The sequence below is a fragment of the Myodes glareolus genome, chromosome 3 (assembly GCF_982192425.1).
Source record: "Myodes glareolus chromosome 3, mMyoGla1.1, whole genome shotgun sequence".
NCBI lineage: Eukaryota > Metazoa > Chordata > Mammalia > Rodentia > Cricetidae > Myodes > Myodes glareolus.
The window spans coordinates 82,577,089-82,599,471 of NC_142028.1; the positions used below are offsets into that span (position 1 = coordinate 82,577,089).

General features: G+C 40.8%; 1 protein-coding gene across 9 annotated transcripts in view; it reads left to right on the forward strand.

Moving 5' to 3' along the window:
• Positions 1-22,383, forward strand: part of Osbpl9 (oxysterol binding protein like 9) — a 142,873-nt gene that overhangs the window by 27,468 nt on the left and 93,022 nt on the right. For 7 of the 9 annotated variants that reach the window (XM_048453356.3, XM_048453357.3, XM_087904749.1 and 4 more), the window contains exon 2: positions 7,256-7,306. The exons of the other annotated variants lie outside the window; for them this stretch is intronic. In XM_048453356.3, the coding sequence (XP_048309313.2) occupies positions 7,256-7,306 (51 nt within the window). The remainder of the gene's footprint in view (positions 1-7,255; positions 7,307-22,383) is intronic. 9 annotated transcript variants of the gene reach the window in all.

Genomic DNA, 22,383 nt, shown 5'->3' on the forward strand with positions numbered 1-22,383 from the left:
ATGGTGTGGTATACCTGTAATATGCTTTATATTATAATAAGCAAAAAAATGTTTTATTTTCTTAGACACATATGCTGGACCATTGTCTGTCTTTATTTGTGCAGGTATACTCATGGTGGCCATGACTTTTAATAAACGCATGATTACTGAATCGATCTTTTCTGAGCGCAAGGCAGTTGCCCATTGAAAACCTGAATAAGTGTCAGTGGTGTGGTGTACATATTTTAATTTTCCGAATTCTGTAAAGTAGAACACATCCATCTGCCAGACTTCATTCCTTTGAGTACCCTTTGGGTGACTCCCTGAAGGTAGTGGTATTTGTTTATAGAAAAAGCTTTGGGTGACTCCCTGAAGGTAGTGGTGTTTGTTTATAGAAAAAGCAAGTAGGACATCTATTTATAGTCTCCTTAGCTTGTTGCCATGTAATAGAAGACTCTTTCTTTAAACCTCTGCTATTGACATGATGTTTCTTAAGAAATTCTGAGGCCTTCAGCACACTTCCAATCAATAATTGATCAATTTGTGCATTACCTTGTACTAGAGGACCTGGCAGACCCATAATGGGATCAGATGTGTGTTATGTATATTACAGGGACAAAGCCTATTCCTGATTATATCTTGAACATGTATGAATAATGAAGTCAGCTGTTATAAATTCAGTGGTTTCAATATGCAAGACAACTCTTTCTGCACACTGCAAATCAATAACTACATTGAGAGGTTCTTTAAAATCCCTTAGTACCTTGAGAATAGCATATAATTCTGCCTTTTGGAGAGAATTATAAGAGCTTTATTCTGCCTTACTTAAATCTTCTGATTTGTAACCTGCCTTTCCTGATTTATTTGTATCAGTATAGATGTACTTGCTCCAGTTATTGGTGTGTCCCATGCAATGCGGGGAAGGATCCAAGTAGTTCTCTTTATAAGGTTAATTCTATCACTTTTGGGATAATTGCTATTAATTTCTCCTAAAAAATTAGCACAGGCTCTTTGCCATGGTTCATTGTCTTCCCATAATTTTTTAATTTCATCAGCAGTAAAAGGCACTATAATCTCTGCTGGGTCTATACTTGCTAGTTGATGAAGTCTCAATTTTCCTTTTATAATTAATTCAGAGACTTTTTCCATATTAAGTGTTCAATTTTTTTTACTTGATTTGTGTGATAAAAAGATCCATTTTAAGATAATATTTTCCCTCTTTATTAAAATTCTTATAGGGGAAATTCTGGAAGGTAATATGACTATAATACAATTAAGATTTGGATTCACTCTATCTACATGTGCCTACTGTAATTTCTCTTCAATGACTATCAATTCTTTTTCCACTTCAGCTGTTAATTCTGGGACTATTTAAGTCTGTTACCATCTAAGGTTTTATTTAAATGAACTATTAGATCAGGTGTTACCCCAACAGCTGGTTGTAGACTGGAAATATCTCCTAACAATCTTTGAAAGTCATTAAGAGTCTGCAATTGGTCTCTCCTAATTTGTGCCTTTTGTGTTTTGATTTTCTGTCAAACCTATTTTGTAACCTAGATAATTGACAGAATCTCCTCTCTGTATTTTTTTTTTCAGGAGCAATTTCTAATCTCCATTTAGGCAAAACTTTCTTTACTTCTTAAAATATTCTTTCTAAAGTATTTGCATTTGAGTCAGATAACAAAATGTCATCCATGTAATGGTAAATTATAAACTTAGGAAATTGCTTGTGGATTTCCAATGGCTGATTTACAAAGTATTGGCACAGGGGGACTATTGAGCATTCCCTGTGGGAGGATGGTCTACTGTTATCTCCTAGTAGGCTGAGAATTATTTTAAGTAGGCACTGTGAAAGCAAATTTTTCTCTATTCTTTTCTTGTAAATGTATAGTGAAGAAACAATCCTTTAAATCAATAACTATAAGAAGCCATCCTTTTGTTAATAGAGAAGGCAGAGTAATTCCAGATTGTAGAGGGCCCATAGGTTAGATAACCTTGTTGACAGCTCTTAGACCTGTCACCATTCTTCATTTACCAGATTTCTTTTTAACAACAAATACAGGAGAATTCCAAGGGCTGGTTGATTCTTCAGTATGGTGAGCAGCTAGCTGCTCCTGTTCCAGCTGTTCTAAAGCCTGCAGTTTGTCTTCTGTTAAAGACCATTATTTAAACCATATGGGTTTCTCAGTTAACCATTTTAAAGGCAACACTGTTAGTACCTCTGAAGACTTGCTAGTTGCTTTGTGTTCTTGTACAGCCTAAATGGCTGGTGACCATTGTTTATAATATCGTATAATACCCTTTCCAGAAACATGAGTTTTTGGGACTGTAGGAATGTTAATCTGGGTATTCCATTGCTACCGTAGGTCATGACCCATAAATTCACTGCAATATTAGCTACATATGGCCTCAGCTTTTCTTTCTGTCCTTCTGGCCCAATGCATTCAACCCACCTCGTGCTTTGTTTCATTTGAGATAGGGTTCCAATTCCTAGGAGCTGAATATCTGCCTCTTGAAGAGGCCAATCTGGATGCCAAGATTCTGGAGTAATGATAGTCATGTTCACACCCGTGTCTAGTAAACTCTCAATTACAATGTCATTTACATACACTCTTAGCTTTGGTCTTTGATCATTTATAGAAGTCTGCCAGAATATGTGTTTCCTATTTCCTACTGGAGTTTTGAACTCATCCTCCAGTTATATTCTGTCATTCAGAACAGTATGGTTTTTTACAGTAGGCACTGGATTGTTTAATTTTCCTGGTGAGACATGTTCACCACAGTGACTGGGAATAACTGGACTGAGGTCCATTTTCTAAGACCGCAGAGATTAATTGAAGCCAATCCTATAGGGTAGCCTTAGTACTTGAAGCCCACATTTTCACCATTTCCCTGACAAATGGTGAATGTAGCCTATAAGAAACTATTGTTTGTTTTATTTCTTTTAGATCACTTATACATATTGGTTCCCATGCATATTCTTTGTCCACCTTAGGATACTTTGTGCCAGATGGTCTTTCCAAGGAAATTACCAGATGCAGTTGAAACTCTGTGTAAGTCATCTCGGGGTATGGCATGTTCTGATGAGGCTAAATCCTGTCCTTGTACCTTCTGTCCCTGCTCATCAATTTCAATAAATTCGTCAGTCTTTTCAAATTTTTTTTTACTACTACCTTTTTAAAAATGTAAATCTCCTGTGCAGTGTTCTGTTCTAATGTCCTCACTGAGGATTCCAAGGTATGAAACTTGCCCAGTAAAGATAATGTCTCATCCTTGGGCATATCATAACTTTCAACAGATTCTGATAGTTAAATTCAACAGCACAAATTCTTTCAGATAATTGTTAAATTGATGCTATCCCTCTCCATAGTATTGAACCATTTTTTAATGAGATAATATTGAAAGCAAAGCTTATTCCTAGAATCAAATAAAGGGATGTAGAAGAAAAATTGCATAAGCCTTGCAGAATACCTTCCATAGTATAAGCAAAATAATTATTGAACTCCTGGATGTTATCAGTAATTTTTTTTGTAGATTTTCAGATCTTACCTGTCGTAAGGCAATTACAATGAATTAAAGTAGATGTAATAACTATTATTGACCAGCAGGTGTAGCAGTTGCAACCATGTGGCCAAGAGACACTAGCAACAGTGAACAGCACATGTTGCTTACTTAGGTACTGAAACATTAGTTTTGTTTAACAAATTAAGAGCATTTATTAAGGTGATCAAACGCAAGAGTTGGGGCCCAGGATAAAGAGAAAAGCCAAAGTTTTCTGTCAGTGTGAATTGTGGACTATGTGCACTGTGGGGATAGCAGGCAACAGTGTGTGGGCTGGCGTGTAATGCACAGAGAGGTAGTGTGTGGTTTGCGAGCCGGGGAGTGCTGAGCAGCAGCCTGTTGTGTGTGAGAGCCAGTAGAGTGGAGGGCGGGAGAATCAGTTCCATTGTGCCACATGGCAGGCAGACCAGTCCCAAAATGTGTGACTGTTCCCCACATTTGGGCACCAGATGATAGCGGAAGATACAAAATAATCCCACACTAGTTCAGATTTACGTATAATAAAAGGTTATTTATTTAGGGGAGACTTACAGATCACTGTCATAGATCACAGTCCTCTGTACTAACAGAAAACAGGAAAAGAGTCTAGCAGCTGGAAGTGAGAGCAGAAGCAAGAGAGCTAGCGCATGTTTTACAGCTACATTTATAGGATAAGAGACCACACCCAAGTGGGCTGGAATCTTAAAGGCTATTGGTTGAAGGAGTGAAAGGAGCTCCCACAGCATCTGTGTGTGTGTGTGTGTGTGTGTGTGTGTGTGTGTGTGTGTGTATGTATGTTGGTATGTATGTATGATGTATATAATTCTAGAAATTGGATTCAAGTGATTTTGTATATTTAAAGACTAAATTTCACATAAATGGTATCTGTGGCCTTAGAGCCTAAATGGAGAATATTTTGAATATTTTTTAATTAACAAAAATTCTTATTTATTGTCAGTGTGTGTGTGTGTGTGTGTGTGTGTGTTGTACAGCTAATGTGCCATGGCACAGGCATAGTATGGAGGCCAGAAGACTATTTTTGGGAGTCAGTTCACCCTTCCCATCAAGGTTTCCAGGTCAAGTCATAGGGCCTGTATAGCAAATAGTTTTACCCACTGAGCCATCTCACTGGTCCTTGAAGATTAAGAGATTTTACTTTATGTATATGCTTGCATGTATGTAATTGCCTGGTGTGTGTGCAGTGCCCATGAGGTCAGAAGAGGCCTGGAACTGGAGTTACAGGTGCTTGTGAGGTAACAGGTGGTACCGTGTGGGTCCTGGGAACCGAACCCAGGTTCTTTGCAAGAGCAGCAAGTATTCTTAACCAGAGAATCATCTCTCTACCTGATAGATGCCTTTTTAAGTAGCATCCTGAAGTTCATCTAAAGTGATAAAACTTACTCAGAGTACTTTGAATACAGCAGATTTAATACACCGAGCTTCTTAAAATGACCTTCCTACTCCAGATACAATATTTCAGACTCTGCTGGGAAAGAAAATATTTATTATTGTTTGAGATCAGAGAAAAATGAAAAATTTAATTATAATGACATGCCCTACAGCCTTTGATTGGAGCACAGAGAGATCCAGGGAAGTTTTATTTCCCCACAGTATTATAAAGGGAAAGATTGTGTTTTTAAAAATAACTCATGGCTGGAATGGTTATAATGCAGTCCTGGGCTTCAGCTAGAATTCTCTGAGGGTGAGCAGGAATTAGCTTGTTAAGGAACCTATAATGTGTGCAAACACTGCAGGCAAAGAGAACAGCCTGTGAAAATCCATAGGCATGAAGGTGACTGACTGGTTCTGGGAGCTGGAAAGTCAACCTCGGCCACAGGAATGCTGGGGCTCTTGGATCAGATCTCAGCAGGTTAGGGCCACTGAATATTGTTTTGTTTTACATATTTATATGTATTTTGAAATAGTCTCAATATGTAGTTTAAGCTGGCTTGGAGCTTGCTGTATAGATCAGCCTGGCTCAGACTTCAAAGCAGTTCTGCTGGTCTTGATAGTAGGATTCAGTGGGCACCTCTTGGGAGTGGTTTCAGATACTGTTTTCTGGAAGAAAGAACTGAACTGACAAACGTGGAGGGGGGCGGGGGGGGTTACAGCAAAGGAGACATCTTACTGAGAAAGGAGCCACAGAAGGGGTGGATTAGATCAAATTGCTGCTAGTGCCTTCACCAGGACCCAGCATGCATTCACTCCTGCTGCCCAGGCCTGAAACTCTCTGGTCCCTTCAGAGTTCCTCTCTGGAGTTTGTGACACTTTGCACTTGCTTTGCTCTGTGTTATGACTATTTATGCGTTAGACTTTCTGCCCCCTCCCCACCATGTTTTCTAGGGGTCTGTCAGTTGTTTGGTGGAATGCTCCATATTCTGATTCTCTGGAGCAGTTGCTTCCAGTTGTTTCTTTCAGGGCTTTATAATTCCTAAACCAAACGTTAGCAACATCACTGGCCTGTCTGGCTGTGTGTCTTGTGATTTTAAAAACTGCTTTACAATGTGAGCAGCCCCAGGATGAGTATGGAGCTTTTACTTTTTTTTTTTTTTTAGTTTACTTTTCATTCTATTCTCATTGGTTGTTTGTAACCTAATTAATGTTTTTGTATTCTTCCTTTATTATTTTGGAGAGAAGATAAATATAGGTGCATAAGAGGGTTATTAAATGCCGAAGGGATACTTTTGTTAGCACTGTTTTTATTAGCTGCGCATTATCAGTAAAGAATTCTTTGATTGTGCTTGGTAGTGAGGATATTCTCCCCCTAAAATGTATGTCTTTGTTCTTGTATTTACTTGTAAATAGAATAAAAACAAGCTGTCTTCAGTACATCCACAATCACTTCTGAACATGAGTTCCCATGACTTAAAGATTTGGGGGTTAAATATCTGTGTCTCCAAGGGTGGCAATTATATGTGGAATCGGCTTGTTTAATATAGGTGGGATATGGAAGATACCAGTTATTCCACAAATATTATGTATTTATTAAACTCCCTCTCCTACATTTTACTTTATTTTGTGTGACCAGTTTACGTTCAGGAACATTTCCTGGATGTCAGCTCTGTGCTTGCTGTGACCCCTTGTTTTCGTGTTCCTCCCAGTCTAGTGAGGGGACAGGAGGAACAGCAGTGTCTCATGGAGATGTTTTTTGAGCACCTGATGTGTACCAGTACTGTACTAAGCATAAGATAAGGAAAGACAGACTTCTCACCTCTGAGGCATGCCCACAGGGTATCCATGTACAGAAAACGTGCAGGAGGCTGGTGCTAAGAGATGAGAGTCCAGAGCTGACAGCTAAAGCACTTTGATGAGAGCGGCAACCAAACAGGAAAGGAGCCCTAGATGAGCAATGACTCCTCAGGACCACGTGGATAAACTGAGCACCTTTTTTAAAGTGTGATCCTTTGCCTTTTGCCAGCATCATTGGGGAGATTCTTAACCCCTAGGTGAGAAACGCTGGTCTACAGTGAAGGGGCGCAAGGAGGGGTAAACATCATAGCGAGGAAGTGCATACAGTTCTGTGCTCAGGTTGGTTTGTATAAACTACAAAACCATGTTCATTTAGCTGGTCATTCCCCTGCAAAAAATTTCTTTTGGGGCAGGTGATGGGCAGAAGGAATGGTCAGTTCTGTAAATTTTCGTTGGTTTTTAGCTCCCAGCTGACTCTAAAAACAGTTGTCTCTAACCTTTTATTTACTGAGTATTTTGTTTTTGTTTTTGTTTTTGTTTTTTTTAGTCCAAGGACAAAATGATGAGAGGCTCTCGAAGAGGATGCGTTAGACTCAGGGTGAGTATTCCTTCATTTTATGAAGACTAATTTCAACAGAAAGGATATATTTTGATGGTGTGATGGAGCCTGGATTTAACTTAATTTGTCTTTCTTAGCCATTGGGCTAGACAACCAAGTCACAGGGAAGAAAATCTCTAGAAGTCTCAGGACCAGAACCAGATTCAATTGTTTTAATTGGTTTAATCCATGGCTTCAAACACTTCCTGACTTTCCTTTAAAACCTCGTTTTACAGACAAGGGACAAGGCTGGAATTATACTGTTGGTGTCAACAGCAGTAGTGGAAAAGACTCAGTGCTGGGCAGTAGAAAAATACTTTGAACCACGTATATAATTTAAAAATTGATGGGAGTCCACTAACATCCACCCTATCTGTGACCTGCTGGAGTGTGGTGTGTGTATGTGCGTGTGTGTGTGTGTGTGTGTGTGTGTGTGTGTGTGAGAGAGAGAGAGAGAGAGAGAGAGAGAGAGTCCTGTGAACCCAGAGCTGTAGGGGCTCCATGGCACAGGACAGCAGCAGGATGTCCAGAAGAGCCCTGGTGAGGGCCCGGCGTAGATGGTGCAGCAGAGACCAGGCGCCTTGAACCAGACCAGTGATTCTTTGTGATAAACACCCATATATAAAAATATATGGAAAAAGTGTTTACTGTGTGATTTACTGTGTTACGCTAAAGCTTTAATGATGAGATTTCCGCCTTTTTCTTTTTTTTCCCCTCTTAATTTTGTTTTGTTTTGTTTGGGGGAGGGAGAAAGATGGGTAGGATTGGGAGAAATTATGTGAAAGACAGAAAAAATAAATTAAAAAAATTGATGGTAGCCCACATTTAAAATGTAAAATTAAGCAAATGAAATTAATGAGCTAATATATCCAAAATTTTATTTTAGCATGTAGTCAATACAAACATTTTTGTTTGTTTGTGACAGAATTTCTCCATGTAACAGTCCTGGCTATCCTGGAACTCGCTTTGTGGACCAGACTGGCCTCTAACTCACAGGCATCGCCTGTCTCTGCCCCTCTAGTGCTGGGGATTAAAGGCGTGCACCACCACCTGGCTAATACAAACTTTTTTTTTTTTTTTGGTTTTTTTTTTTTTTGGTTTTTCAAGACAGCGTCTCTGTGTAGCTTTGGAATTCACTCTGTAGATCAGGTTGGTCTCGAGCTTGCAGAAATCTGCCTGCTTCTGCCTTCCAAGTGCTGGGATTAAAGGCCACCACTGCCTGGCTAATACAAATTTATTAATAAGATTTTTCATAGCACTTGGGAGGCTCAGTCAGGCAGATCTCTGAGTTTGAGGCCAGCATGGTCTCCATAGTGTGCTCCATGTTAACTAAAATTACATAGTGAGACCCTGTCTCCACAGTAAGAAAGACATTTGGCATGACATTTCTCATTCTGGGTCTTCAAAGTCTGGCTTGTCTTTTGCGCTGATCGCTACCTCAAGGGGGTGTTCTCAGTGGCTGTGTCTGCCGTACTGAACAGCACGGTCCTGGTTTCATGTGCTGCTTTTAGCTGCTACTTCAGTTTCCACAGCTGTTGAGTTAGGGAGAGCTCCAGAGCAGTGCATGGTCGGGGCCACAGCTCCCAGATTCACTCTTTTCTCCGATGAGGTCCCTCCGCTTCTGACGGCTTTCTCCATTCGTTTGTTTACTTTCTGTCATCTCCCTTCCTCCCCACCCTTATCAGTTTTTGTTTGTGGTTCTTTGAACTGAACGTAGGGTACACCCTTACTTTTGGAAATGTGAATATATTTGGTAAACATTGTTACCTTTATTAACAGTTCTACCAAGAATTGGAAAACAAGTCTAAGCTTAGGCATAATGGGAAAAGTCTTCAATTGAGATGAGAGTAAGTATGGCTGTTTGCAGAATGCAAAGTAGACTAGCTTGAATATATGACAATATTAAGATTTTTTAAAAAGCAACTTACGCTGTTCCCTGCCTCCCTCTCCCCCTTGGTCTTCCTTCTTGTTTTGAAACAGAATCTCACCATTGCAGGCTGGTCCTGAATTCGTGATGATCCTTTTGCTGCAGCTTCTCCAAGTTGCAAGGGTTGCAACATGACCAATCATACCTTCCTTCTACTTCTGTATTTTTAAATTTTCCTGTGGTTCCTCTTGTTGTGGTCAGATTGCTTTTCTGAGTACTTGGTATCGATCCCAGTTTCCACTTGCTCTGGTTTTAACTGCTTTCTTGGCTTGAGATTTGCCTGGTGAGGCCTTGGCAGGGCTGTGTTGAAACAGCAGGTCAGCTGATTGTATTTGGGGTCAGGCCTCTGTCTTGTTGGTACAGTTAATATGCTGGCTTAGTTCTTGGTTTTGGTTTTTAAATATAGATGAATTCTTAACCCTTGTGCCCAGCACTCAGGTTAAGAGATAACTTCGCCAGCTGCCTGAAAGCTCGGTACATGTCCAGTCAGGTTATGGCTATAGTCACCTCTAACTAATCACCCTCTGCATTGCTTTCTAATTTTATAGTGTGACATCCTGAAATTTTATAGCTTTTAAATTGAAAATTTTATATGTTTTGCTGTGTTTCCCAGGTTGGTCTCCAGTTCCTGAGCTCAGGTGATCCTTCTGTCTCTGCCTCTTGGGTGCTGCTTGATATCACAGTGTGCTAGAACCCAGCAGTTTTGTAGTTTCAGTTTGATTATTTTAAAACTCAGTGCCTTTTGTTCACAGTTTACCTGCTGGACCATCCTGTGGGATTTGCATTGTGTCTGTTTTACTGATACTACCCTGGTGCAGCTTGGCACCTTCCTCTCTCCTTTGTTTCTGCTCTGATTGGTAGCTGCATCCAGAGATTGAATCAGACTCACATTTGATCCCATTGACAAGACTGTAGGTGGTGTGTTCTTCTAGCAGGAGACACGTGTCCAGTTCTTGTTTCTTGTTGATGATATTGCTTGGTGAGTACTTATACTCATTAACTCACTCGGAGTTGGCAAAATGGAGATGGTTTATATTTATGCTAATTTTGTGAGGCTTAATTTTATGAGAACTTTCTCTCTCTTATCTGTTTACCTAACAGTACAGTTCAAATAGGCAGAATAACTGCTTTGTAATTTCCTTTCACTTGCCCAGTTTTTAAGATAATGACTTTGCCTCAGGTCACAATCATTTATTTATATATTTAAAAAAGCAATGGAAACAAGGACCTAAGTAAATATTTATGCACCATTTGTTTATAACAGTATTAGACAGTATTAGTCACAATAGCCCCAAAGCTAAACATTTCCTATACACAGAAAACTGAATAAAATTATATATGTATGTATGTATGTATGTATGTATGTAAGTAAACTGATGTTTCTTGTCCCCTCTCCCCGGTCCCAAAAAACCAACTTGGAGACTGAATATGAATTATGCTTGGCCAACAGCTCAGGCTTACTACTAATTAGCTCTTACCTCCTAGCTCCACAGTTCTACAGGCAAACAGCTCACTTAGATTTTCTGCTAAGGCTTACAAGACTGAAGTCAAGAAGTTGACTGGGATGGGTCCTTATCTGGAGGCTCTAAGAAAGAATCCTTTTTAGGCCGTTGGTCAGATTGAATTGTTTGTAATTAAACTTCTGAGGACTCTTTGTTGCTATCACCTGTGGCCCTTGCCTCTTCTTTTGGGGGCTGTGCTAACCTGCCATGTCTCGTCTCTACATGAGTCAACAGTTCACATCAGCCCATGGTGTGAATCCCTCTGACTTCCCATTCTACTACCCCTGCAGAAAACACTGTTTTAAAAGACTCATGCAATTTGGTTGGGTCAGAAAATCTTTTTTTCTGTTTCATTTAACATAAACACTGCAGTGTTCTCATTATATCCGATTTGCATCCATAGTCCCAGGAGAGGAGATTATTCTAAGAACAAATGTCATTCTTAGAATCATGCCTGCTGCATAGCAGGACAGAGAACCTACAGAAACCTGCTTTTAATTTACCCTTTGTTTGGTTGACTGAAAGAGAGAAGCTATAAGCTTGAGTTTGAATTTTCTTTAATTGGAAATTATAATTTCTTTCTAGTGGGAGTCTGAGCATTAGGTATTTGGCACATCAGTGGAGGAGGGTAATAAAATGTATTTATGATAGTGCTGGTATGCAGTTCAGTTGGTAGTGCTTCCTAGCATGCACAAGGTCCTGGGTTCGATCCTCAGCACTGCATAAAACCAGGCATGGGTAGTGCATACCTCTAACCCAGCCCTGAGAGGGCAGAGGCTGGAGGAGCAGAAGTTCAAGGTCATCTTCTGTTATGCAGTGAGTTTAAGGCCTGACTTACTTTCTATTGCTGCAATGACACACCACTACCAAAAAACAAGTTGGGGAGGAAAAGATTTATTTGACCTTCACTTCCGCACTGTAGTCCATCGCTGAAGGAAGCTAGGACAGAAACCCAAATAGGGCAGGCACGTGGAGGCAGGAGCTGATGCAGAGGCTGTGGAGGGGTGAAGCACCAGTTGTAGCAATTACTTCAGGAATCAGATATTGGGGTAAAAACCTGATAGATCCAAAGAGCTACAGAGGAACGATCAGCTGACCCTGCTTCTCCACACTGAGATTGAAAAGGCCTGTAAATCTTTCTAAATCACAACCTATTCCTTCTTGTGTCTCTCTGTCCTAATTTGTGTCAGCCAAAAACTCTATGGTTAATTCAAGGTTTAACTTTATTGGCAGTCTTGAGGAGTGTCAGAGTACAATGAAAATATCCCACAATAGAGGGGTGCTGCTTACTGACTTGCTCAACATGGCTTGCTTTCCTTCCTTCCTTCCTTCCTTCCTTCCTTCCTTCCTTCCTTCCTTCCTTCCTTCCTTCCTTCCTTCCTTCCTTCCTTCCTTCCTTTGTTTTTTTGAGACAGGGTTTCTCTGTAGCTTTGGTGCATGTCCTGGAACTAGGTCTTGTAGACCAGGCTGGCCTTGAACTCACAGAGATCAGCCTGCTTCTGCCTCCCAAGTGCTGGGATTAAAGACACTCACTACCACCGCCTGACTTCACCCTGCTTTCTTTATAGGACCCAAGACCACCAGCCCAGGGATGGTACCATCCACAATGGACTGGGCCCTCCCCCATTGATCACTCATTAAGAAAATGCTCTGCAGGCCAGCCTGCAGCCTAATCTTGTGGAAGCATTTTCTTAATTGAGGTTTCCTCCTCTCAGAGGGCTATAGTTTGTGTCAAGTTGACATAAATCTAGCCAGCACAAGGCCACACTGGGCTAAATGAGATCCTGCCCCAAAAAGAAGGGGGAAAAAAGATACTGTCCTTTGGCTTCCTGTGTGAGAAACATCTGGCTGTTTGTTTACAATATAGGTTTCCAGGAGCCCCCTTCTACATATCTTATTTTAGAATAAGATTCTAGAATCTTTAGTTTTGAGCGGATTGTCTGATTGATCATGTTATGCAGACAAGATCACTGTAGAAAGACTCCGTGATGTATGCAGGATCTCAGGGAGCCCACGTCTTACTGTCTGAGACACTAGCACATCTAGTTCAGACGCCCTGCAAGATCAGGCTTGGCAATCTTGTTTTCTGGAGCGATGGTTCAGCTCAGTGCCTGGTAATGCCCTGAAAGAACTCCCGAGCCACATCTCCAGTCTCTTCTGAGATGAAATTGACTTTAGCAGTTTATCAAGGCCACACATTGGTAGTGAATCTGAGACTGAACTTTGGTCTGTTCCCATTCCCAAACTCCCTTTAATCCTTAGTATTTTAGGATTTCATATATTATTATTATTTTTAGACAGGTTCTCTTTTGTAGCTCAGGCTGGCCTTGAGTTCCCTATAAGACCTATAAGATCCTCCTGTGTCGGGGCTGGAGAGATGGCTCAGTGTGGCTCACAACCATCTGTAATGAGGTCTGGTGCCCTCTTCTGGCCTTCAGACATACACACAGACAGAATATTGTATACATAATAAATATTTTTTTTAAAAAAAGATCCTCCTATGTCTACCTCCCAGGTGTGGGGCCCACTATGCCTGACTTGGACAGTGCTGGGAAATTGAACTCAGGGCCCTGTTGCGTTCTAAACAACCGTTTTACAGCTGAACAACTCCCCCCTCCTCAGTTTCTCCAGGCTAGAAGTAGTAATGCAGACATGCTACATTGTTGCAAAGCAGCAGAAAATCAGTGAAGAAAATAGGGAAGTGAGAATCAGTCTCTGTCTGTCTCTGTCTCTCTCTCTCTCTGAGACAGAGACTCGCTTTGTAGATAGGCCTGGCAGACCTGGAATTCACTATGTAGCCTAGGCTGTCCTCAAGCACATGCAGTTCTCCCACAGTCTCCCAAGTGTTGTGGTTACAGGTCTGAACCACCATGCCTATCAGCAAAATTTTGACTTTTGTTACCATGTTTGTACCACTAGATGGCTCCCTTGACCCTAGGACGTGAAAATGGTTGGTGCTTAGGTCTAATCTACTTCACTCCCATGTTTTATCTGAAAGCAATAACTAACTAACTAACTAACTAACTAAATAAATAAATAAACATTTTTAGGAAATAGGTGCAAAATGGGGAGTAATAGCATTAACGAGACATGTGATGTAGAGACAAGAGTATGGCATCTGTGGAATGGAGGTTAAAAATGAATTCTGCTTTTTAAAGCTTTATGAATTGAGCCAACTTTTTCCATTTATTTTTGAGTTCTTAAAATAAAAAAACCTGGCTGGAGAGATGGCTCAAGTGGTTAAGAGTACTGGCTGCTCTTCCCAGCACATACATGGCAGCTAAAAATTGTCTCTAATTCTAGTTGCAGGGGTTCTGACACCCTTAACAGAAATACATGCAGACAAAACATCAGTGTACATAAAATAAAAATAAATGAATTGTTTTAAAAAACCAACAAAACAAGGATACTATTCCCTCACAAAATTGTCAGCCTTAAATTTGTTAATATATTTGAAAAGTAGTATTGACTGAACCTACTGCCTTAGAGATCCCAGAGAAGCAATCCACCACTGAGTGGTACTCCCTCTGAACTTTTAGAAACCAGAGTTTACTTATGCCCAAGCTGGCCTTGAATTCATGCTTCTCTGCCTCAGCCTCCTGAGTCAGTGAGAACATTGGCCTGTGTTGCTAGGCCTGGCTATAAACAGCAAAGTTGATGCAGGTGAACCTTGGATTCTGGTGTTCTGAAGAAGTATAGGGACCACCAGAATGAGATGAATTATAAGTCAAATCAAGTTTTAATGTTAAGTGAAAGTACTTTGAAGACTGTTGATCTGTATATGACTTGAAGTGACCCAGTAGAGTGAAGAGGGCCAGCTGAATATCCCTATATGGAATGTTTGCAGCCATAAAACATTCCTCTTTTGAGCTGTGGGATATTTGCATGCACATAATGATCTATTTGGGGACTGGGACTCAAGTCTAAATGTGTAATTCAATTATATAACTTATACACATAACCTGCAGGTAATTTTATACAGTATTTTTGTGCCTTGGTACGTGAAATCAGGTGTAGAATTTTCTGATTGTGTTGCCTGATTTTTGGATTTTGTAGTGCTTTGGATTTCAGATTTTCTTTTCAAACTCAGGATACTCAACTTGTATGACATATATCTGTCATGAGTAGGGTATAAGTGGATTGATTCCCTGTGGAAGCCATCATCTGTTCTCTTTTCTCTTAGCTCATCCTGAGAGATCAGTAGCATGCCACATTAGGTTATTAATACCTTCAGCACTGATGGATACTAATGCTTTATTTTAGCCCTGTGATATTTTCCCAGATCTCTGGTATTGGGCTGCATCTAACGATAAGTGACATCCTAGAGCAGATGTGGGGAGGTAATTTAGATTAATGTATAAATTTAAAAATGTCCTCCTCTAGTCTGAAAGCCTGTGTCCCACAAGAAATGTTATCATTATCTTGTCATTTCATGATGAAAAATTACTCAGTTGATTTAAGGCTCACTTGTTAATACAGTAGCCTTTTGCCAGCTCTGTCTGTTCCCTATGAATTTGACATTGAAAATGTTCTGAAATTCCTAACCCTTGTGCCTCTACCTCCCAAGTGCTGGGATGATGGGCATTTGCCACCACACCCAGATCAAAATAAACATACATATGGTATCACTATATAACCTTGGTTGTCCAGGCTAGCCTAGAACTCAGAGCTTTGCCTGCCTCTACCTCCTGAGTACTGGGATAAAGCTGTGTGCTATCAGACCCGGCCAAAATGAACCTTCCTAAACCTCGTAAAGAATGCTTGCCAGAAGGCTGTTATGTACTTAATAATTAGGCAGTTTATGAGTTCTTTCTTTCATTTTTGTATATGTATGTGATATGCATGCATGTTCACATGTATGTTCATGTATGTGTGGGTGCATGTACATCTGTGTGTAGAAGCCTGAGGTTGATAGTCTTCCTCGATTGTTCTCCACTTTATTTATTAAGGCAGGGTTGCTCAAGTGAACTCTGAGTTTGTCATGTTAGCCAGTTTGTTTGAGGTCCCCTGTCTCTGCCTTCAAATACTGGGTTTATCGACAGAACAGCATTCTTGTGGGTTCAGGGGACCCAAACCAAAGCTTCAGGGGTCTTGACAGAAGCTTTCTCAGTGAGCACTTGAACTACCATGCTATCTCCTAGCCTCACAGTCTTCATAAAGTCAGCAGCAAGATAGGGTCCTTGTTTGGTGCTGCTTCACTGTTACACCCTGCAGGTCCCAGAATGCCAAGCAAAGAACAAGCAAGAGAGAAACCATACTATTGGGCATGGCACATGTGGCACCATGAGAATAAAGAACAACGAAGAAAAGATCAGAGTGGGAGAATAAGTTACTCATATTTGTAGATAGGAGTATGTGCATGAAGCTCTCGAGAACCTACAGAAGCACTGGTGGGATGGTTCAGTGGGTAAAGATGCTTGCTGCCACACCGGATGACCTGAGTTCTATTGTGTGAACCCACATGGTGGAAGGAGAGGACCAAGTCCCACAACTTGTCCTCCAACCTCCACATGTGTGCCATGACACATAAGTACAGCCCTCTGCCAATAAATAAATGAATGTGAAGAAATTACAGAAAATTTATTTGTGTAAGTAGCCTTGAGCAAAAATTTTGGATGTGAAAGGGCTGGAGAGATGGATCAGTGGTTAAGAGTGCATCCTGTTCTTTCAGAGACCTGGGTTCAGTTCCTAGCATTCAATTCAGGTAGCCATATCTGGCATCTGTGGGCACCTTTACATGTGCAGCGTATATGCACAGAGAGAGATATACACATACTTGTAAATAAAAAAAAAATCTTAAAAGTATATGGGACTGGATGTGGTGGCACACACCTTTAAACCAGCACTCAGGAGACAGAGGCAAATGGATGTCTGAATTTGAGGCTAGCCTGGTCTAAGGGAGTTCCAGATCAGCCAGAGACACACAGTAAGATTCAGTACGAAAAACAACAACAGCAAATTGGATATGAGATTAATATGCAAAAACTAGTAATATTCCTCAATAATTACCATAATCAATTAGGAGAAGAATTAAATAACCATGTTTGCAATATTAGATAGAACTCTCCTAGAAATATGTTTTATAAGACAAATGCATTCTTTTATAAGCCATTGTTGAAAAACTATAGGGAGACCTGAATACTTTTAAATTATTACCACAACCAAAGAGAAAAAGGCAACCTATGGACAAGAGGGAAAATATAAGGCATATGTTTGATAAAGGATTAATATCCAAAAAAATATGAAGAACTACAAATTAGGAGCAACCAAAAAAACAAAACCCAAAGAATGCATGAAATCAGTAAGAAAACAAAAAAGTATACTTAAAAATGAAATGTACATTCAACTCATATAAAAGGAAACAGGAATGTAAAAGAGGTATGTTCTCAGCATGGAAAGCATGTATGGATTCTCAGTGTGAAAGGTAGGGGTGTGTGTGTGTGTGTGTGTGTGTGTGTGTGTGTGTGTGTATGTGTTCAGCTTCAGTAAACAAATGATGAGTGTAAAAAAAAAAGTTGTGCAGGGCAGTGGTGGCGGACGTCTTTAATCCCAGCACTGGGAGGCAGAGGCAGGTGGTTTTCAGTGAGTTAGAGGCCAGCCTGGTCTGCAGGGTGAGTTCCAGGACAGCCAGGGCAGAGAGACCCTGTCTTCAAAAACCAGCAGCGCCCCCCTACCCCCCAAAGTTGCTTGTTGAGTCACTGAATGGATGAATGACGCTGCAGCAGGCCCTCCTTTCAGCACCTCTGTGGGCAGGTTGAACGCAAGCGTTTCTGCTCCTCTTTATATATTGACTTCTTTCTTTCCTCTTTCATATTCCTTCAGGGTGCAGACACATTATTTATTTATTTACTTACTTACTTTTATTTGTAAAAGCAGCTTTTATTCTGAGAGCAAAGCAAACATATTGTTGGTTGGCCATGAAGTGTCCCCCACAGGCTCATTTGTTGAAGCACCTTATTTGTTTCCTGTCCTGGCTGTTAGTGCTTCTGGCCTGGAATAGGTGTTCAGTAAGTTTGCTGAAGTAATAGTAAATGTTGCTTTGTATCAGGACTTGCTAGACTGACTTCTGCATTTTAGCTGTTGTCTTTGAACAAACACTTCTCTGAGCCTGTCTTCTGTTCTCTAAAGATGAGGTACCAGTTGTTCACCCTGAATCTCAGCGAGCATGTGTAAAGCTCCATATGAATGTAAAGTTCCACTGGCATTTCTGCAGCGAGGGACAGTGTGTGTTTACTGCATGAGGGAGTCGCTTGCATCAGCCATGCTCTATTAGCGGGTGTGTGAGCCATTCACACTCTGAAGTAGTCATTCTTTTATTACCTTTGGAATCAGTTCACCAACCCACTTTTATCTTTTATGCAAAAAAACTGCAGAATGGCCAGAATCTTATTTTGTTTGCAAATCATGAAAGCAAAACTGTTTCCATCATAGGTATTTGAACCATTATTCATGCTTAAAGTATTTCTGTGTGTATAGAAAAATGAGAAGGAAAATAAGAAATTCATCCTCTTTGTCTTAGGGTTTCTATTACTATGAAAAGACACCATGACCACAGCACTCTTACAAAGGAGATGGTTAACTGGGACTGTCTTATAATTTTCAGAGGGTCAGTCCATTGTCACCGTGGTGGGACATGGCAGTGTTCAGGCAGCCATAGTGCTGGAGAAGGAGCTAAGAGTTCTGCATCTTGATCCATAGGCAGCCAGCAGAAGCAGCCATGTGCCACAGTAGGCATAGCTTGAGCATAGGAGACCTCAGAGCCTACCTCCTTAGTAACATACTTCTTCCAAGAAGGCCACACCTACTCCAACAAGGCCACACCTCGTAATGGTGCCACTCTTTATGGGCCAAGCATTCAATGAGTCTACAGGAGACATTCCTACTCAAACCACATTCCACACCCAACCCCCTCCCCTAGGCTTGTAATTGTCACATAATGCAGAAATGCATCCAGTCCAACTTCAAAAGTCACCATAACTATAACACTATAATACTATAACAGTCTCCACCCTCTTCAGAAGTCCAAAGTTCAAAGTCTCTTCTGAGATTCATGTAATCTCTTAACTGTGATCCCCTGTAAAATCAAAATGAAAAAGCAGATAACATACTTCCAACATATAATGGAACAGGATATATTACTATCCTAAAACGTAGGAAAGGGAACATAATGAGGAAATACTGGACCAAAGCAAGACCAAAAACCAGCTGGGCAAACTTAGAACTCTGCATCTCCATGTCTGATGTCAAAGCATTCTTCAAGTCTCTATCTCCTTTGATCTTTGTTAGCTTCAATACACACCTGGCTTCAGCAGCTTTCCTGCTGAAGTCACAGAGGGACTTCCATAACCCTTCTTTTCTCCTTGACTCTAAAGCCAGAACCACTTGTCTAGCTGCTAAGTTCTGCTGCTTGTTGGGGTTTGACCAGGACCCCTTCTTCAATTACATCTTCTCCAACTCTGTGTTTTTGATGCTTTTCTTTACTGCCTAAACTTGACTGTCCTGGAAATTGGTCTATAGACCAGGTTGGCCTTGAACTTAGAGATTCATTGTTTCTATCTCCTCAGTGCTGGGATTAAAGGCATGTACCCTCATGCCTGGACCTAAGCTGGGTTAGTTTAGGTTAGGTTAATTTCTTTTTACAAATTGGAAGCTCAGCTGGGTGGAGTCTTGCTCTGAAGTCACCACTTCTTTTATTCCATTTCTTAATCTGTTTATCTCCTTGAACATAGGATTTAACTATTCCACTTCCTAATGCCTTCTTTCTCCTCAAATTGTACATTTTGTATTTTTCCTTGCACAGCTTCCTTCTTTTCATTACAGATCTGTATAAGAGTGACCACTAATAACCACATAACGAAGTCAATACTAATCTGTTTTGAGACTTCCTCTGACAATGGAATTAATCCAAAAACTCTTCAATTTAGCCTCAGGTAAACTTTTCAGACAAGGGTAAAAAGCAGCCATATTCTTTGCCAAAATATCACAAGAACGATCTCTAGACAACATACTAAAATTCTTCTTTGAAACCTCTTGAACTAGGCCCCCACAGTTCATATAACCCAAGCACCACTGTCTTCCATGCTCCTACTAGGATGGCTCATGAAGACTCACTTAAAGCAGTCAACTGCTTTTTTAATATACCGTTCCAAAGTTCATATTCCTCTAAACAAAAACATTGCCTGGCCTATCACAGTGGTATCTAGGGTTTCTATTGCTATGAAGAGACACAATGACAACAGCAAGTATTTTAAAGGAAAACATTTAATTGTGGCTGGCTTTCAATTTTCAGAGGTTTAGTCCATTATCATCATGGTTGAACATAACAGTGTACAGGCTGACAGTGCTGGAGAAGGAGCTGATAGTTCTACATTTTGGTCCTCAGGCAGCAGGAGACTGTGTGCCACAGTAGGCATAGCTTGAGCATATAAGACCACAAAGCCCATGGTGGCATGTTTCCTCTAACAAGACCACACCTATTCCAATAAGACCACACCTTCTAATAGTACCACTCCCTATGGGCAAAGCATTCAAACACACAAGTCATTGGGGGGCCATTCCTTTCAAACCATCACACACTTGGAGAAGATGCTGAAGCTATAGTTTCTGTCTGCAACCTAAAGCAGTATGCATCAAGTACTGATGGAGCATGAAAAGCTGATCATTCGAAAACCTCAGAGAAAAGTCACAGTAGGCCATGGAATGAGCCTTATAAACATCACAAAATGTTGGCATGGGGGGAAGGTTAGCACAACAATTTTCTTGATGATAGAACACCATTCCATATGTGAGTTACCAAGAGTTACCAGTTTTGTTCCAGATAACCACAAAAAGCAGAGCAAATCCAGGTAGTGGGGAGGAAAGATGTGGCAGACAGGGGGAATAATTGGAAATACGTGGCCATGAGAAAGAACTTGCAGCAGCTGGTAAGCCTTGAGCAATTCAAGTGCAGAAGTTGGTAAGTGCTAAGTCTAGAGAGGGCGGTTAGAGTCTTGGGACTAAGATGTAGTGGAGTGTGACTATCTCTGGAACTTGAACAGTCTTGACAATGAAAGGGGAAGTTGATTATTTTGCCAGGGCAACAGGAATAATCCAGGATTGTTCCATGCAAACCAGGCCATAAAGTTAGCTTATATAAGGTGAAGAAGAGCCAGTGTGGCTAGGTATCTTCAAAGAGTGGAGAGATGGAGTGAATCACAGGCAGGAGGCTTGAGTGACTGGAAGGGATTTAGAGGAACGGTTTAATTGCTGGAGTGGGTGAAGACCCAGAGCATCCTTACTGTTGTCAGAGAAGAGACTTGCATATATGTAGATGCAGCTGGGAGGGTGAGGAAGAGAGAAAAGGTGATGAGGAATGGAGAGGGTGGAGGGGTAATGATTAACAAAAGATGGTTGGAACCCTTTACCCAGAAAACCATATGTATTGTTGACTTGAAACTGTCAAACTGTTGATCAGTGGCCTTCCCAGTCAGTGTGCTGCTGTGTGCACTCTCTAATGCACAAAACCTGTTCAGTGGACTCTAACAGTTTTAAAGGGTCAAGAATACCACTCTTGATTCTGCCACTTGCTTTCTCAGCCACTTAAAAAGACCTCAGGAGACAGGTTTCACGTTCTGACCTACGACTCTGGTGGCGTTGTTGGTTCAGAACGTAAAAAGGCCAAGGAAAGTGAGAGGACTTACTTTCCCTAATATTGAAATACAAAGGCTTCTAGAAGTATAGGGAAATATTTCCTTGACCTTAGGAATGAGAGACTTCTTGAGGATCCACAGAAAGTGTAACTATGAAATATAAATTCAGTACATTGTAGGGAAAGAATTAGTTAAGAACTGTTCCTTAGAAGAAAGAAGATGCAAAAGGCAGGCAGCAGATTCTATAGACAATAGAAAGAAAACTGTAAATAGAACATAGTCTGCTTCTTGCTCACTGATAACGCTGAACCACCACACAAAGGATATTCAAATAACAATAGATATGGAAAGATATTTCATCAGTTACCAAGGAAAAGGAAATTAAAACCACTGTCAGATGTCAGTGGTCACCCCTGAGTGATTTAAAATGTGATTATAAGCCTGATGGTGGTGGCTGTGTATGCCTCGGAAGGCAGAGGCAGGTGGATCTTTTGAGTTGGAGGCCAGCCTGGTCTACAGAGCGAGTTCCATCCAGGACAGGCTCTAAAGCTACAGAGAAACCCTGTCTCAAAACAACAACAACAAAAAAGTGCTATGAAGTGGGAGTCTTAATCAGCACAACTACTCTTGAAACCCTTGGCCATCTGCAGACCAACATGTGTATACCCCTGACCTAGTAAATCCACCTCCAGATGCTATGCGTTGAAGCCGCAGGGCGATTGGTAATGAAAAGTCCCCAGACTATCTTAATACAAAATATACAGCTTTAATAAACAGAAGTAAGACTTACACCAGCTTACACCAGAATCCAAACGATCCGTCCGGACACAGGAGCCAGGCAAGAGAGCTAGCGGGAGCACGCTTGCAGGTTTATAGGCAAGCTTTAGCCTAAGGGCGACACGCCCAATAAACAGAAAGTGATTGGCTGAACTCCCCTATCAATGCGTAAGAAAAGAGCAACAGTGTCCATAACAGCATTGTCCTAGTGTAAAACTGGAGCTGTATAAATGTCTGTTCACG